This window comes from Salvia splendens, chromosome 5 (assembly GCF_004379255.2).
Source record: "Salvia splendens isolate huo1 chromosome 5, SspV2, whole genome shotgun sequence".
Lineage (NCBI taxonomy): Eukaryota > Viridiplantae > Streptophyta > Magnoliopsida > Lamiales > Lamiaceae > Salvia > Salvia splendens.
The window spans coordinates 4,051,388-4,066,917 of NC_056036.1; the positions used below are offsets into that span (position 1 = coordinate 4,051,388).

At 36.0% G+C, this 15,530-nt stretch overlaps 2 protein-coding genes across 3 annotated transcripts; one reads left to right on the forward strand and one right to left on the reverse strand.

Annotated features, from left to right (window-relative positions):
• The first annotated feature begins 987 nt into the window (after positions 1-987).
• On the forward strand, positions 988-8,156 carry LOC121804354 (protein NETWORKED 1A-like). Of its 2 annotated transcripts, none has more exons than XM_042203838.1 (4): positions 988-1,229; positions 2,056-2,278; positions 2,613-6,712; positions 6,805-8,156. In XM_042203838.1, the coding sequence occupies exons 2-4, from the start codon at positions 2,176-2,178 to the stop codon at positions 7,948-7,950; spliced, it is 5,349 nt and encodes a 1,782-aa protein (XP_042059772.1). In that variant the 5' UTR covers positions 988-1,229; positions 2,056-2,175; the 3' UTR covers positions 7,951-8,156. The 2 variants fall into 2 exon arrangements, with proteins under 2 accessions (XP_042059772.1, XP_042059773.1); XM_042203839.1 differs by having other exon boundaries at positions 988-1,227; positions 2,137-2,278.
• Positions 8,157-8,760: 604 nt separating this feature from the next.
• LOC121805761 (40S ribosomal protein S3a-like) lies at positions 8,761-11,402 on the reverse strand. Its single transcript, XM_042205751.1, has 7 exons — positions 11,346-11,402; positions 11,173-11,220; positions 10,952-11,057; positions 10,157-10,294; positions 9,842-10,027; positions 9,278-9,478; positions 8,761-9,042 (listed from the first exon to the last, which is right to left on the reverse strand). Exons 1-7 carry the CDS (start codon positions 11,354-11,356, stop codon positions 8,950-8,952), a joined length of 783 nt encoding a protein of 260 aa, XP_042061685.1. The 5' UTR covers positions 11,357-11,402; the 3' UTR covers positions 8,761-8,949.
• Positions 11,403-15,530: the final 4,128 nt, after the last annotated feature.

Genomic DNA, 15,530 nt, shown 5'->3' on the forward strand with positions numbered 1-15,530 from the left:
TGCCTTTACTTGAAATCAGTTTTAACTTTTAATCTAATCAAACCGATCCAAAAACTGGTAAAATTTTTAAAATTCATTTCAGATCCACTTTTCTGGATTCTTTCAATATTTGGAGTAGTAGGAGTATTATTAGTATTATTTATATAAACTTATAGTTCAACAAAACCATTTTTGATATTCACATAATATATGCTATGAAATAAAATAGAATAAAATATGCGGGACCAAATGAATTTCAATAAGTAACAGAATTAATGAAAGGTGTTTTTGAAATTATGACTGAAATGCAAAAAGTCCAAATTTTTTATGTCTTTTTTGGTTAGGGAATATCAAATTTCCAACAACACAAGAGTCCCACTACATTTACCACACACACACATACATAATATATACTAGTATTAATTAATTAATTAAATATGTCTACCGACTAGTACAACTCTTCTTTTATTTTTATTAACAATTTTGAAAAGTTGCCCACAGAATGCAATTATATATTTATATGTCACGAACACAACTAAATGAGATAAATATATGGTCCACCTCTGATTTTTTTTCCAATTATTGCTGGAGAAAACAATATTCCACAATTGATTGCAATTCTCAATATATTCCACTTTACATTAATACAATTAGTGTTGTAATTTTAGGAAAACACCAATCCACACTTGAACTTCACATATTTATTTCTTTTTACATCCCGTATGTTCTTTTATCAAATTCCGAGTTGGTCACATAATTGCTTTGGAGTGAGATTAATTTCTAGATAACTTTTACTAAATCAAATTTAATTGATTCCGAATCTAGATCTAAATCAAAGCGTCGGTCACGCTGAAACAATATTATGGAATATCCAAATTAATATTAATTAATTAGTTAAATTTCCAATGTTGCGTCATTTTTTCGAGCATCCCATATTTCGCGCACACACACACACACACTTAAACCCATTTAAAATCGTCGATATATACATACAAACATATGTTAATGTACGTATATAGAAAGATAAAAAAATATTTTTAGTGCACTTTTACAGCATTCTTTCTGAGACCTTTGTCTGCACCAACAAAAACCCGAGCTTGAGAAGAAAATGCCAACCAGATTTTAGAGAGAGAGAGAGAGAGGGAGAGAGCTGAGATGCAAAAAATGGGGTGAAGTGAAAATTAGCGGCTGGTGTCGATTCATATCAACAGCTGCTGATCGAGATTCTGTTTCTTTGCTTTTTAATTTGTAAGTTTTTAGCAAATGTTTATGTATTCATTTTCTGTTCTTGCTCTGGAATGTAAAGATTGCATTTTTAAAGCTTTCTGGGAGGCCCATTTGCAAAGATTCTACTTTTTGCTGCTTTTCCAAAACCCCATTTGCAAAGATTTGTTCTTTTGATGCTTATTATTGTTTGTTTGCTCTAATTTTGTGAATGTACTATATGGATGTTGACTCTTTTGGATTTTTTTTTTTTAAATTTCACTTGTGGAAATTAGGAAGTTGTTGATCTGAATTTTTGTGAAGATTCTGTTTTTCTGGACTTTTAATGAAGCCATTAGCATGCAATATAGCCTCTTTTCTCAAATTAGTTTTCTTTATAGAATATATAACCTCTTTGTGTCGCCAGATTTGGTATATTTATAATGTCTTAGAGCTATCTTCTCTGTCCAATTTAAAAAATTGTTGTTTCCTTAAAACTTTGCTATGCTGTAAGTTGGATGAATATTAGCACCTTTATCTGACATTGACATATCAATAGGATTTGTCGAAATCTAGCAATTATTAGTTCATTCCTCAAAAAAGTGAGTTTTTGATAAAGTTGCTTACCATTCATTTCCTTTTTCTCACCATTAATAAGAATTACCTTTGCAATCATCATACCAAATTCAGATAATCATACATGCTGCACATGTGTTTAGATTTTAATTGCATTTCCTCTGATTTGGAGGCATGTTAGATTTACCTTGGTAGAGATAGATCTCTGGCATTATGTTTCTTGTTTCGGAAGTTATATTGGGATGAAATGCCAATACTTGTGTGAATCTTTGAACTCATCGTTTTGCATCTTGTTAGGTGTGATAGTTCTCAGTGTTAACTGAGCATTCATCAACATTTGTTGTTCTGTTACGGGTAAACATAACGCTGTTTTCTCAGAGGGCGAAGGGAGTTGCATTTTTGTTCTCTGCTGGAGTTATGGCCAACTTATCTCATTCTGAATCGAGACGATTATATTCGTGGTGGTGGGATAGCCACAACACCCCAAAGAACTCAAAATGGCTCCAGCAAAATATCACAGGTATAAACTCAACTTTTGTGTTGATGGAAATTATGGATCTCTGTGTCTCTTTTGCTTAGTAGAATGATGGATGAGAATATATGGCGCCGTGCAGTTGCATTTCTTCTTCTGAGGCAATGCACTTCATGAATCATGACTTTTGGCTTCACGTTTTTGTTTTTGATCATCTTATAGGATTTACTTTGTACAAGTTTCTTCATACCATCTAGTGATGCTTGTTAAAAGCAGTGGTGTCTTTTCTCATTTTGGTATATGTTATTTTTAGTAGTGATATTGAAAGTAGTGGTGTCTTTTCTCTTTTTGGTATATCAAATCCGCATTTATTGGTTGACAGATATGGATGGCAAGGTTAAGTGCATGATCAAGCTCATCGAAGAAGATGCTGATTCCTTTGCTAGGCGGGCTGAAATGTACTACAAGAAACGCCCCGAGTTGATGAAACTGGTCGAGGAGTTCTACCGTGCCTACCGTGCATTAGCTGAAAGATATAACCATGCAACGGGGGAGCTCCGCCATGCTCATCGAACAATAGCAGCAGCATTTCCTGATGAAGTTCCTTCTGAACTCGTTGATGAGGGCGATGTGGATTGCATGCTTGAGAACACACAGGTGAATTCTCCGTCTGATCAGAACGAATCTGATGGAGCTAAGAAAAAGAGCGGATTAAAGCAATTAGAAGAGATGTTTGGATCCAATGAAACATCGCCTCAAGATGCTGTAGTGCAGCTGTCTACTGAGAATCAGAATCTCAAAGATAAGATTCTTAGTGAGACTGAGAGAGCAGGAAGCGCTGAAATTGAAGTTTGCAGTTTGAAGAAAACGCTTGCTGATATGGAAGTCGAAAAGGAGAGTATCCTGCTTCAGTATCAGCTATGCCTCAAAAAGCTGCTGGAGATAGAGGGGCAGCTGCGTCATGCGCAATTGGATTCAACGAGGCTCAGTGAGAAGGCCGGTAGAGCAGAAACCGAAGTTGAAACTTTGAAGGAAACCCTCATTCAGTTGGAGTCTCAAAAGATTGCTGAAATGGTGAAAAATGAAGAGTATTTTGAGAAGATATCTCATCTCAAGGCTATGACATCTCGCATGCAAGAAGATATGAAGATCCTTGACACCAAAACATTTGCAGCGGAGAGTGAAGCACAAACGCTGAAAGATGAAGTGTTGAGATTAGAGCTTGAAAAGGAAGCAGCAGCGTGTAGGTACGAGCAGTATCTCGGAAAGATATCGGAGTTGGAGAACATAATCTCAACTAAGGAAGATGAGACAAGGATGCTTAAGAAGCAAGCAGAAATGGCTGAAAGCGAAGTTTCAAAACTGAGAAAGGCCGTTGCTGATCTGAGCAAGGAGAAAGAAGCTTCTGCTCTCCAATACAAGCACTGCTCAGAAACGATATCCAAGCTTGAGAGAGAGTTATCTAGCACAAAAGATGAAGTTGAACGCCTTAACCATGAAGTCTTGATTGGAACTTCGAAGCTCAGGACTACTCGAGAGAAGTGCACTCTGTTAGAGATGTCTAACCAAGCATTGCGTGTCGAGGCTGATGATCTGGAAAAGGAGATTGCAATGAAAGATCAAGTGCTCTCAAGTAAGCAGGAGGTGCTCGATAAACTTCAGTCTGGTTTGCAAGATGAGAGCACCCGGCATGCACAAGTTGAGGCCACTCTTGAGGCTCTGCAGAATCTTTACTCTCAGTCCCAAGATGATCAGAGAGCTCTTGCCTCGGAGCTCAAAGAGATGCTTCGGATGCTAGATGACACGGAGGCAAGCAAACGTGGTTTGGAGGAGGAGCTTAAGAAGGCTAGGGATGAAAATCATAGTTTAAGTCAAACTTCGCTCTCTTCAGCTGTGTCTATGGAGAATATGCAAAATGAGATCCTTAGTTTGAAGGAGATTAGGGAGAGGCTCGAAAAGGAAGTATTGCACCATATGGGCGTAAGCACATCCCTTCAGCATGAGATTTCATGTTTGAAAGAAGAAATTGAGCACTTGAACAAGAGCTACCAGGCTTTGGTTGAGAATGTGGAAGCAGCAGGTCTCAACCCGAAATGCCTTGGGACTTCAATGAAGAGCTTGCATGATGAGAACTCGAGGATTAAAGAGATGCAAGAAGAGGACGGCAGGGAGAAGGAGATTCTCCTAAAGAAGTTAGAGAGCATGAATGAAATCTTGAAGAAGAAAGTAGCAGCCGAGAAGTCCCTCTCAGACTTGAATGGTGCGCTGGAGACGTCACGCGACAAGGTGAAGGCACTGCAAGAATCCTGCCAGCTCCTCCGAGGAGATAAGGCCACTCTTGCTACTGAGAAAGCTTGTCTTCTATCTCAGTTGCAAGTGATAACTGAGAACATGAACAGTTTAGTGGGACAAAATGCTGTTCTTGAGAACTCGTGGTCTGCAGCAAAAGTTGAGCTCAAAGGCTTGAGGGAAAAATCAAAGGGATTAGAGGAGATCTGTGATTTGCTCAAGAATGAAAGGTCATATCTTTTGTCTGAAAGGGACAGCTTGGTTCTTAAGTTGGAAAACGTGGAGAGTAGACTTGAAAGCCTAGATAAGAAGTTTACGCGATTGGGAGAGAAATATGCGGCCTTAGAGAAGGAGAAGGAAGCCATGCATTCTCAAGTGGAAAATCTCAAGGTGTCGTTAGGTGAGGAGAAGCAGGAACGAATAGGTTCGCAGCAACTAAGTGAGATGAGGATGGCTGGACTTGAAACCGAGATCCATCTCCTGCGAGAAGAAAACAAATGGAAGAAGAAAGAATCAGAAGAGGAACTTGAAAAGGCTACGAAAGCACAGTTTGAAATATCAATCTTTCAGAAATTCATTCAAGATATGGAAAACAAGAATCACTCCCTCATAATTGAGTGCCAAAAACACCTAGAGGCGTCTAAATTGGCCGATAAAGTGATTTCAGAGCTCGAGAGTGAAAGCCTTGAGCAGCAGGTGGAAGCTCAGCTCTTGTTGGATGAAATTGGAAGGCTGAGGTCAAGCATATCCCAAATTTTCATGGCCCTCGAAAGCAGTCCAGATTGTGCACCCGAGGACAATGGTGAGAGTGAGCAATCTTTGGTGCATCAGATTATTGGAAGTGTTGAAGATATGAAATCTGCCATCTCCAAAAATGAAGATGAAAAGCAGCAGCTCTTTGTTGAAAACTCGGTTCTGGAGGCCCTCCTTGAGCAGTTACAGTCCAAGGGCATGGAGATCGAGCTGCAGAAGCAGCACTTGGAACAGGATGCCGAAATCATGGCCAAGAAACTTGCCATTGTGAACAGTGAAAAGGAAGAACTCTTAGAGATGAACAGACAGTTGAAATCAGAAGTGAGCAATGGTTATCAGGCTGCTTTCGTGCTTCAGGCTGCTCTGGCAAGTCTCTGTGTTCGACAAGGTGATCTGCAAGCGGCTTATAATGCATTACACGAAGCACACTCTCGAGCAAAGCAGGAAAGTGCATGTTTGCTAAAGAAGTTCTCTGATCTGATGGAGGAGAAACGTAGAGCGGATCAGCATAACGATGATATACTCTTGGAATTATTGGCAAACGCCAATCAGTCTGCCATGTTGAAGAGCTTTGTAGCAGAGAAAATTGTGGAGTTGAGATCGCTACTCGAAGATCTAAACAATCAACATGAGGTGAACAGTGGCCTTGGAAGAGAAATGAACGAGTTAGGGGGAACGCTCGACCTACAAAAGGCCGAAAATCTAGCCCTCAAAGACGCTGTTTGCAGCTTGGAGCGTGAGATCCAAGAAATCAGAGAATGCAATGTTCAAATGAAGCAGGAGATAGCAAGTAGTGCAGAGAGCTTAATTCGGACCAAGACAAAGCTCTTTGATACAGAAATGCAGCTTGAAGCTACTGAGAAGCTTAACTCGACATTATTCACGACAGTAGCTGAGCTGAAGATCAACGTTCATAGGTCGCAGCAAGAAACAGAAGATCTAAAGAAGAACGAGGCCCGTCTCTCTGAAACTAATTCCACTCAGATGAAGGAAATTCAGAGCCTTTACAAAGTCAAAAAGAACTTGGAGTCTGAACTTGGTCTACTTCATCAAGAAATCGAAGAAAATGTTGTGAGAGAGCAGACACTTAGTATTGAGCTCCAAGGAATGAACAATGAGTTTGAACTCTGGGAAGCCGAAGCAGCTACTTTTTGTTTTGACCTTCAGGTCTCTTCTGTCAAAGAAGTTCTGTTAAAGAATAAGGTTCAGGAGCTCACTGGGGCATGCCAGAATCTTGAGCATAAAAATGCTGAAAAGACATCGGAGATTGAACAAATTAAAGGAATGATTTGTCTCAAGGAGAGTGAAATCAACGGACTGAAATCCCAACTTTCAGCATATGATCCTGTCATAGCTTCCCTAAGAGATGATATAACACTCATAGAACACAATGTACTACGTCGTTCTAACCTTAAAGCAGCACACAGTCAAGAGACAGAGGTAATATATCCTTTTCTTGCAAGTAGATTGAATTTTCCATTTCTTCAAGTTCAAGAAATTTACTATGTACAGTTTCCTTCCATTATTAGCAGTTTCTGGAATTTGCCATTCCTAGTGAAGCCACATCTCAGATGCCTTCAGAAGATCAATCCCTTCATAGTTTGCAGAATTTGCAGAAGAGAGTTAAGGTAGTCGGAAAGTTGATGGAAGACTTGAACAAACCTGTTTCACAGAGAAGATCCAATTCGAAGAGCAAACAAGGACCAGTGATGAGTGAGGTTGACCACCCGAAGATGCAGCCCAACTTTGGTAGAGATAAGCATGAACGCAGCAGCAAGAAAGCGTATCCAAGTGAGCTAAATGACTCTCCCAAGTTGCAGAAAACAAAAGCCAAAGCCTCAGAATCACGAAATATGATGCTAATGAAAGATATTCCTCTTGATCAAGCCTCTGATAACTCATATAACTCCATGAGGAAGACGGGGAATGCTGGCTCTGATGATCTGATGCTTGAGCTGTGGGAGACTGTCGAGGATGGGAACAGAGATAAAACAATTGGGGAATCTCTTAGCATATTGCGCAAACCAAAGGGAAGGGACAGAGTTTATGATCAATTACTACCATCCACTGATTCAGATATGGAGAAAGAGTTGGCTGTGGATAAGCTGGAGCTCTCATCTAGATTCACCGAGCCTAGTCAAGAACTCAACGACAAACACATCCTCGAGACACTTGCCTCTGATGCTGAGAAGCTGGAATGTCTCCAGGTGGCACTGTGCGACTTGAGAAGGAAACTGGAGGCGAGCAAGAAGAGTAGAAAGAGCAAGAATGTCGATTTTGGAGATGTTAAGGAGCAGTTGCAGGAAGCAGAGGACACATTAGTGCATCTGGTTGATTTGAATGTTCAGCTAGTGAAGAACATAGAAGATTGCCCTCCTGAAGAAATGGCGTCTCCGAGGCTGAAAGAGACAATGAAGACGTGGAGAGTCAAGGTGATGGAGCAAGCTGAAAAGGGGTCCGAGAAGATCAGCGTGCTGGAACTAGCCATGCAAAAAATTCAGTTTGTGCTATCGAAGGTTGAGGATGAAAGGAAAGGCAGCAACAGATTCTTGAGGAGCAGAGCTGTGATTTTGAGGGACTTCATTAACAGTGGAAGGAAGAACAGTGGAAGGCGAAAGAAGGGCCCGAACTGTGGGTGTTTCAAGCAATCAGCTAGTATAAACAGAAGCCGTTATTGAGTTTTGAATTTGTCTGAAAGGCTGATTCTTGAATGGTGTTGGTAGGTTTATTATTTCTATCAAGTTAGTTGAAACAGACTCATCTCTCCTAAGTTGAGAGGAACTGTAATAACTAGATGCTCAGTTTGTGTATTTTCAGCTCATTATTATGTTGGTGTTAGAAATATTTGTGTTTCATATGCAAGAAACCCAGTTTGGATCTTCAATTTTTGTCTTCAATTCTTGTCTTTGATGCTTGATTGTGTATGTTATTGTAGAGACGTCTTCAATAGCTCTATATCTAGATTTCTAATGTATATTAAGCTTAGAAAATGGAAGGAAAACTTAGACAAAGAATTATGATCCTATTTTTTTAAGAATATGAATAATCACTGGATATTAATATTTATGATTTATATTTTCGATTACTATGCTTTTATATGCATCTTTGATCTATTATTGGCCCCTTCAGTGTAGATTAATGATTTCTATGCATTTGTAGAATCTTTAATTTACTAACTGGTATAATGGATTAAATGTATAGCTCTAATACGTTTACTATAGGAATGATAAACATAAAATAATACTTATAGCTTGAATTAATTAAATTATACTCCTGTAATTCTAGCTTCGCTAGTGGAACCCCAAAAATATTACTACAATTGCCACCAAATTTTTGAGATAGGTGCAGTTTTAGGAATAATAAATAAATTTGTTATGTTCATAATAAAAAAACAATATATCACTCTAGTTTACACACCAATTAAACAAGAAAAACTGATTAACAATGTAAATAATGTAGGAAACTACTAGTAATATGAGAGACACAAATGTATCAAAAGAAAGTTGCTCTATAACGAAATATCAAAATTGAGTGCCGAGTACGAGTATTCTGAATGAAAACTTTCCTACCCGTTAAAACAAAATCTCATACAAGAATTCCAAAACCAATATTGTACCAATTTCAAGATAAAACAAAATAAGTAACAGAAGATGCATCACAGAGACACAAAGGCCATTTTAGGCACCAACAAGTTCAGGTGGCTCAGCAACTGGCTCCTCAGCTGGCCTATCCAATTTCGAACCAATATCTTCAGTGTAATCTCCATGAACCTACACAACAAACACCCATGAAACATTTCAAACTGCACTATCTTAATTTCAGTTAACAGAGATTCCAAATAACCATGACAATCAAGATATTTCAAGGGGGCAAAGTCAAAGTGCTCATTTCAGTCGTCTGAAACAGAGAGAAAGTATACGTATGATTTATTAAGGTTAAATTGTTACGGTTTAGGATTATATTATAAAACTAAGAACATTCATGATAGAAAGAAACTGATCTTACCTCCATCAACTTGCCAAGATCAAATTTTGGTGCTTTCAAGATCTTAACCTTTCTAATATACACATTCTGCAACGGATAGATGCTTGAAGTAGCCTTCTCAATTTCTTTCCCAATGGACTCGGGAATGAACTTCTGAACCAATTCCTTCAGATTGCAGGACTGTGCTTGGTTAACCATAATCTCCCGCATCTTCCTCCGAATCTAGAAATTTAATAGCAAAATATTAAGTACCAAAGCTTGATAACCTATTGATGGTCAATAATGCTCCTACCATCCCAGAGAGAGGTTCATCAAATTTGATGGGATGGACTTTAAGAAATTGAAGGCAAGTGTGTGATGAATGGAGAACGGGAAGTGATTGGATAAAGGGTAGCACTTTGCTATAGTGTTAGTGGTGGTGGCCATGAGTGGTAAGTTGATAAACAGAATATGATTGTTGATGTGGGACATACCAAAATAGTAGAAATGAAACTTTCTCTGAGCAGGAGGAAGTATGAAGCTGTAGATTTCATAGAGTCCAATACAAATTAAATAACAGTATATGGCAAATTTGTAGGTATGCACCTGGCGAACTTGGCTGCCCTTTGCATAACATGTGACCTTCTGCTGGTTCACGCGCTTCTTGGTGAAGGCAATGCAGAACATCCTCAAAGTGTAGGCATCAGTTGTCTTCACATCAATATGAGCCTCAATCAGTGATTGCCTTTTCCTCACAAGTGATCTCAACTTGTCTGTCGTGAAGTCCATACCCTACAAATTACACAAGAGAATGGCAGAAATATTTATTAGCAATTAAGAATGTACTCAAAACACAAATCAAGAAGATCAGCCAGGGACACCTCCACCACAAGAGAATAGCAGAAATTTATATGTGCATACCCAGAAGTTAGTGAGGACATTCTTTCCCTGAACATCTTCTACTCTCAAACGGATCTTTCTGTAGGCGTGATCCTCGTCACCTTGAAGATCAGCCAAGGATGCCTCTATCACACGGTGCTTGAGACCTTCTGAGGCAATCTGATAGGAAACAAATTGCTATTAGCAAACAAACAAGAATATAGGCTAAATGAAAAGAAATACACTCTGCAGAGGCTGGTCATATCTTTGAGATAACCATTAAGGTTTACAGAAAATGCATAGACTTCCTGTCCCTCAGATCATAATCCATAACACTTATTGCTTCCCAAGATTATTATTATTGTATGATCACTTTGTCTGAGAACAGTTCAGGATAAAGAACTCATCAAAATACAATCTTATCTTTATAACACAGTTAAGGCATAACAGACGTTTGCCAGTAACAAAGAGCAATGTATGTATAGTAACAACAATATATTGAACTTGGGTATTTCTTGAGGTCCATTGATTCTTCAAGAGCCAACAAAATGTATATTTTCGAAATTCAATCATGCAACAAAAAGTGGAAAACGTTGCTTTGCTAGAAACCAAGACAACCATGTAAATCAAAAGCAAAACATAAACGTAACAGGGTTGACAAACTACAAGTTCAACTATGCAATGCGCTTTTAACATCTGGAGCAAATTAATGAATAATTAAAACACATACATTGTCAATTCCACTAGGATCATAAACATTCAAATAAAAAATTAATACAGAAAACAGGGTAACAATATAATCCATAGAGCGAAAAAAAAAAGGAATAAAAAACGCACTTTGGTACCCTGAGTACGGGTAATTAGAGTTTTCCCAACGTTCTTGTTGCTGAAAACTGAAGGAGCTTTGATATCATACCACTCCTTCTTTGCAAATGGATCGACGCTAAAAGAGCAACAAAATATTTAATTAGCATAAACTTCAACAATAGATAAAATTCATAGATTTATCAAATGCTTCAAATTGGCGGACGAAATTGAAAAAAGAGGTAGGCACTCACGCCTTCTTCTTGCCTCCCTTCTTTCCCTTGGAAATCCTCTTATTCTTTCTGCATCAAATAAAAATTCACCAATTATCAAACATCAAACATTCAAGACATCAGCAATTCCGCATATTCTACAAGAAAAGAGTGTAATGCGTGGTTGTATGGGTAGAGAGAGATGGGAGAGATACCCGACGGCCATGGTGGAAGAGCTGCTGAGGGAGAGCGTGATTAACCCTTGTTTTTGGTTTAAATAAAGGGCTGTTTTGGGCTTTATGCCGTTGTAATGGGCTTTCTTATATCAAGTTTCGTGAAATTAAAATATTGGGCCCACTACTTTAAGGCCTAAAAGTAATTGTTCGAATAATCATATTATCAGGGATGTTAGTGCAGCCGCAACGGGTGAGCTGACCCGAATAGCCTGCCAAATTTATAGGGTTAGAGTTGAAAAATTCTAGCCCGATAAAATTACATCCCGATTAACCCGCAACCCACTAGGGTCAGATTCGAAAACCTGATAAAATTCTTATTGTTCAATTTATTTGACTCCTAATTCAACATCTCATTAATTATTTTTATAATATAGACAACTGAAAAAATAACTTTTAATTTATATTAAATATATTAATTATATATTAATTTTTTATTAATATAATAATATATACATAAATTAGAAACTTCAAATTCACTAAAAAATTATTTAAATTTATAAACATGCTTTAAATATGTTTATGTTTCATTTTGCACATGTTTATGTTTGAGTTTAAGCATACATCTCAAATTTGTCATAATTAAATATTTTACCTTTTATAAATATAACTAATTTTCATAATTATTTATTGGATTGATCGCATGTTAATCTTATGAGTAGCAACTCTATTAACCCGATGGCCAAGCCCAAAACCCGAGCTTTTAGGGTTAGGGTTAAACTTCATAACCCGAAAATTATAACCCGATTAACCCTAACAGGATTGGCCCGAAACCCGCTGGACCGACCCGATTGACATCCTTACATATTATCATGTCATCTAAAATAGACATAATAATTTTTTTCATTTTCAAAATATATTATTTTGAAGATAAAATGCTTATTAATTATTATTTTGACATGTCAGATGTCATCTACAAATAGCAGTTACTAAAAAATATACTCCCTCCATCCTAAAATAGTTGAATCTTATTCTTTTTTTTTTGTCCTAAGGTAGTTGAGTCTTATTCTTTTTTTGTAAAAAAATTATTCACTTTCTTACTTTACTCTCTCTTCACCTTTCTTACTTTATTCCCCCCTTATTTTACTAGCTCTACTTCAACCTTTAACAAATTAATTTCTTAAATTTTGTACTCAAAAGAAATGTCTCAACTACCTTAAGACAGAGTAAGTACTATTTTCCGACAGCTAGGAAGAAATAATTCGCCCTTTGCTTTACCTAATTTGTAAATAACATAAACTACACAAGTGTTATTCATATAAAATTAATATTGTAAACGGCCATGTGAGTTTCCGGGAGAGTTAATCTCAAGCCATATTTGGATCCCAGGTCCGGTTTCACTTCACTGTGCTCATATGTTTTACTGTTTTTGTTATATAGTAAAATTTTGGAGGTGCATTGCAACCATGTAAACCTTTTTTTTTCTTTTTAAAAGAGTTTTTAAAACTAAATTTTAATATTTGCTTCACGTTGGGTGTTATTGAATTTTATTTTTATGATGCATGTGAACGAAACAATTAGGATGCATTATTTATTTTATGATATACTCCTACTCTATTGTTTTAATCATGAAAATAATTTTAAGAAATAAATAGTGTATGTGGCGACTACTTGAATCTTGAGTATCATAACCCAATTTTATACCTTATTCTATTGCAAAACATTTGTTACACTCCTTGTCGAGTGTACCCATTTGAATTGAATTTTTTATTTTATAAGACCATTTCATCTTATTAAATAAAAACTTTGCACTATCTCCATCATTCTCACATCCCCACTTCAAAAATAGCTATGGGGAAGGGACCAATCGATTTTGATGGAAAAATGAGACAGGGACAAAATGTATCAAGTTATAAATTTAAAAAACATGAGTTTTGTTCAAATTTTAGCTTGGGTGGAAGACAAGATGCAATGTTGCCTTAACACTATTTATTTGATTTTCCCCATGTAATGATCATGGCATGATCCTCGTTTTGATTCAAATGACACTCATTGGAATCTTTGATTAAACGCACTTCCAAAACCCATGATGGATTATATTTTATATCTCACATTGATGGATCGTACTTGTTTAGAAACCATGAAAATTTTCGACCTTTTTTACTCGATTCCTTTAATAGGAAATGTTAGGCAATATTCCATTTCATTGTCCCTCGACAAAAAATGAATCCTTACAATATTGACCTTATCTTAAGTGACATACCCTATATCTATTGAAGATGTCGGCATAAGTAATTACAATATTGTTATCTTATTGAAATTTTCACATACCAAAATTGGTATGTCCAATTTTCAATAACGATATTGTATCAAATTTATCTTGTAAACGTATTATAATTCGGTATATTGTACTTTTATGCATCCCATCACTTAGGCTAAACTAATGAATGAGGGTTTAGTTTTAAAATTTCAAGAATAATTATGATTAGTGCACTAACAAGATTAGAAAAATCAGCCCTCCTAACCTTTTAAAGCTCGATTCCAATTGTAAATACTTAAGTTTATGCTCTATATATAACAATGTAATGTACTACTACCCGTTTTTCGTTCATTCTAACCTCTTAGCCTTTTCTTAACAAATTTGCATTTTTATTCATAATATGTGCACACGTAGTATTTTCTCAAATTATATTGATAATAAAAAAATCTAAATTTTTTATTAATTTTTAACAAAATATTTTCCTTAAATTATTTCGAATGAGTAAAAATTATGGTGGGAAAATTCAAAATAAAGTACTAAGTAAATGTGAAAAAACGAACATGGGCCTACCAAATTGACACCTCAGGTCCACTTAGAACTGGTAGCATGTAGGAGTATTTACTTCGAAAAATAGGAGTTAAAAAAGATTGTAAAGCCTATCATAGGTAGCAACTATATTCCTTCTTCTAAAATTATATTTTTAAAAACTCAATTATTACCCATACAAAAAGGACAGCAAAAATAATACTACTAAATACATATGAACAAAAATATTAGTACTATTATCGAATAGAGAATCCAAATTGATAAGATTTTAGAAAAAAATAGTAACTAATGTATTCCGACAAAGTGAAGTTATTTGAGATAAACTCAAAAGTATCAATCAATATTTTCTAGAATCAAAAGTATAGTATACATCTTGAATTAAATGAGGACGCGTATTCCAGCTTTGAAATTCAATTTTGAGACCCACATTCCAATTAATACTGAATTTTGTAATAACTCATTCATCACCACTCAATTCTATGTATTAATAACTCTTCCCATTTCCTCTCGCTCTCAAGTACTTCCATGGCCCCTCCCTTAATAAATTTTATATTTGGATCAACCTAAATGTGATTGTATTGTATGATTGTATCATTTCGAGTTTCGATTCTTAAACAAGTACTCTCTCTATAAGTTTATTTTAAAACTAATAGATACAAGTGTGACTCACTCCACTCAGATATTATTTAAAACTAATATAACATTTCAATTCTGTGTATTAAAATTATCAACACAAAGACATATTTATATCAATACAATACGTAAATTTAAATATCAACACAAAAACATAAGTTTATCAACACAAGAAGATGGATAAATTTATGTCTTTGTGATATTTTTAACATACAAAATTGATATTAGTTATTAGTTATTACTGTAACTTAGTTATTATTTGATCACGCACTCGACTTTTTAAATTTGATTCCTAAATAGTTATGGCGCAATCATAATTTATGCACACTTAACATAACATAGACTGCAAACTCCACGACTTCTATAAAAAAAAGACTTAGCATTCCAGCACTCATCAATACTTTTCCTAAAATTTTGCATTTTATTATTATGTTATATAAACCTTTACCTTCCTCTTTTTTTCTGATACGAAACTATATAAATGTGATTATGGGTTGTTGGTTGGGGCCTAACGAGAAACCAATGCCACCGCTGTCATTTTTTCAAAATAAATATTATTCCTTTCCATAATCATTAACATATTAATCAATGTAGGTTTTGATGATGACGATATTATGATTCTGGCTCTTATGCTGTTTTTAGCATGCATTAACAAATAATCTAAAGCTAAAAGGCTTTCCAAAATAGTTCGTGTTCACGGTTTGCATTGAGCATAACAAATCAAATGTGTTTTTACTTAGAAGTTTAACTCATCGAAAAACATATGGCAAAATTCGGTTTTCTGTTGA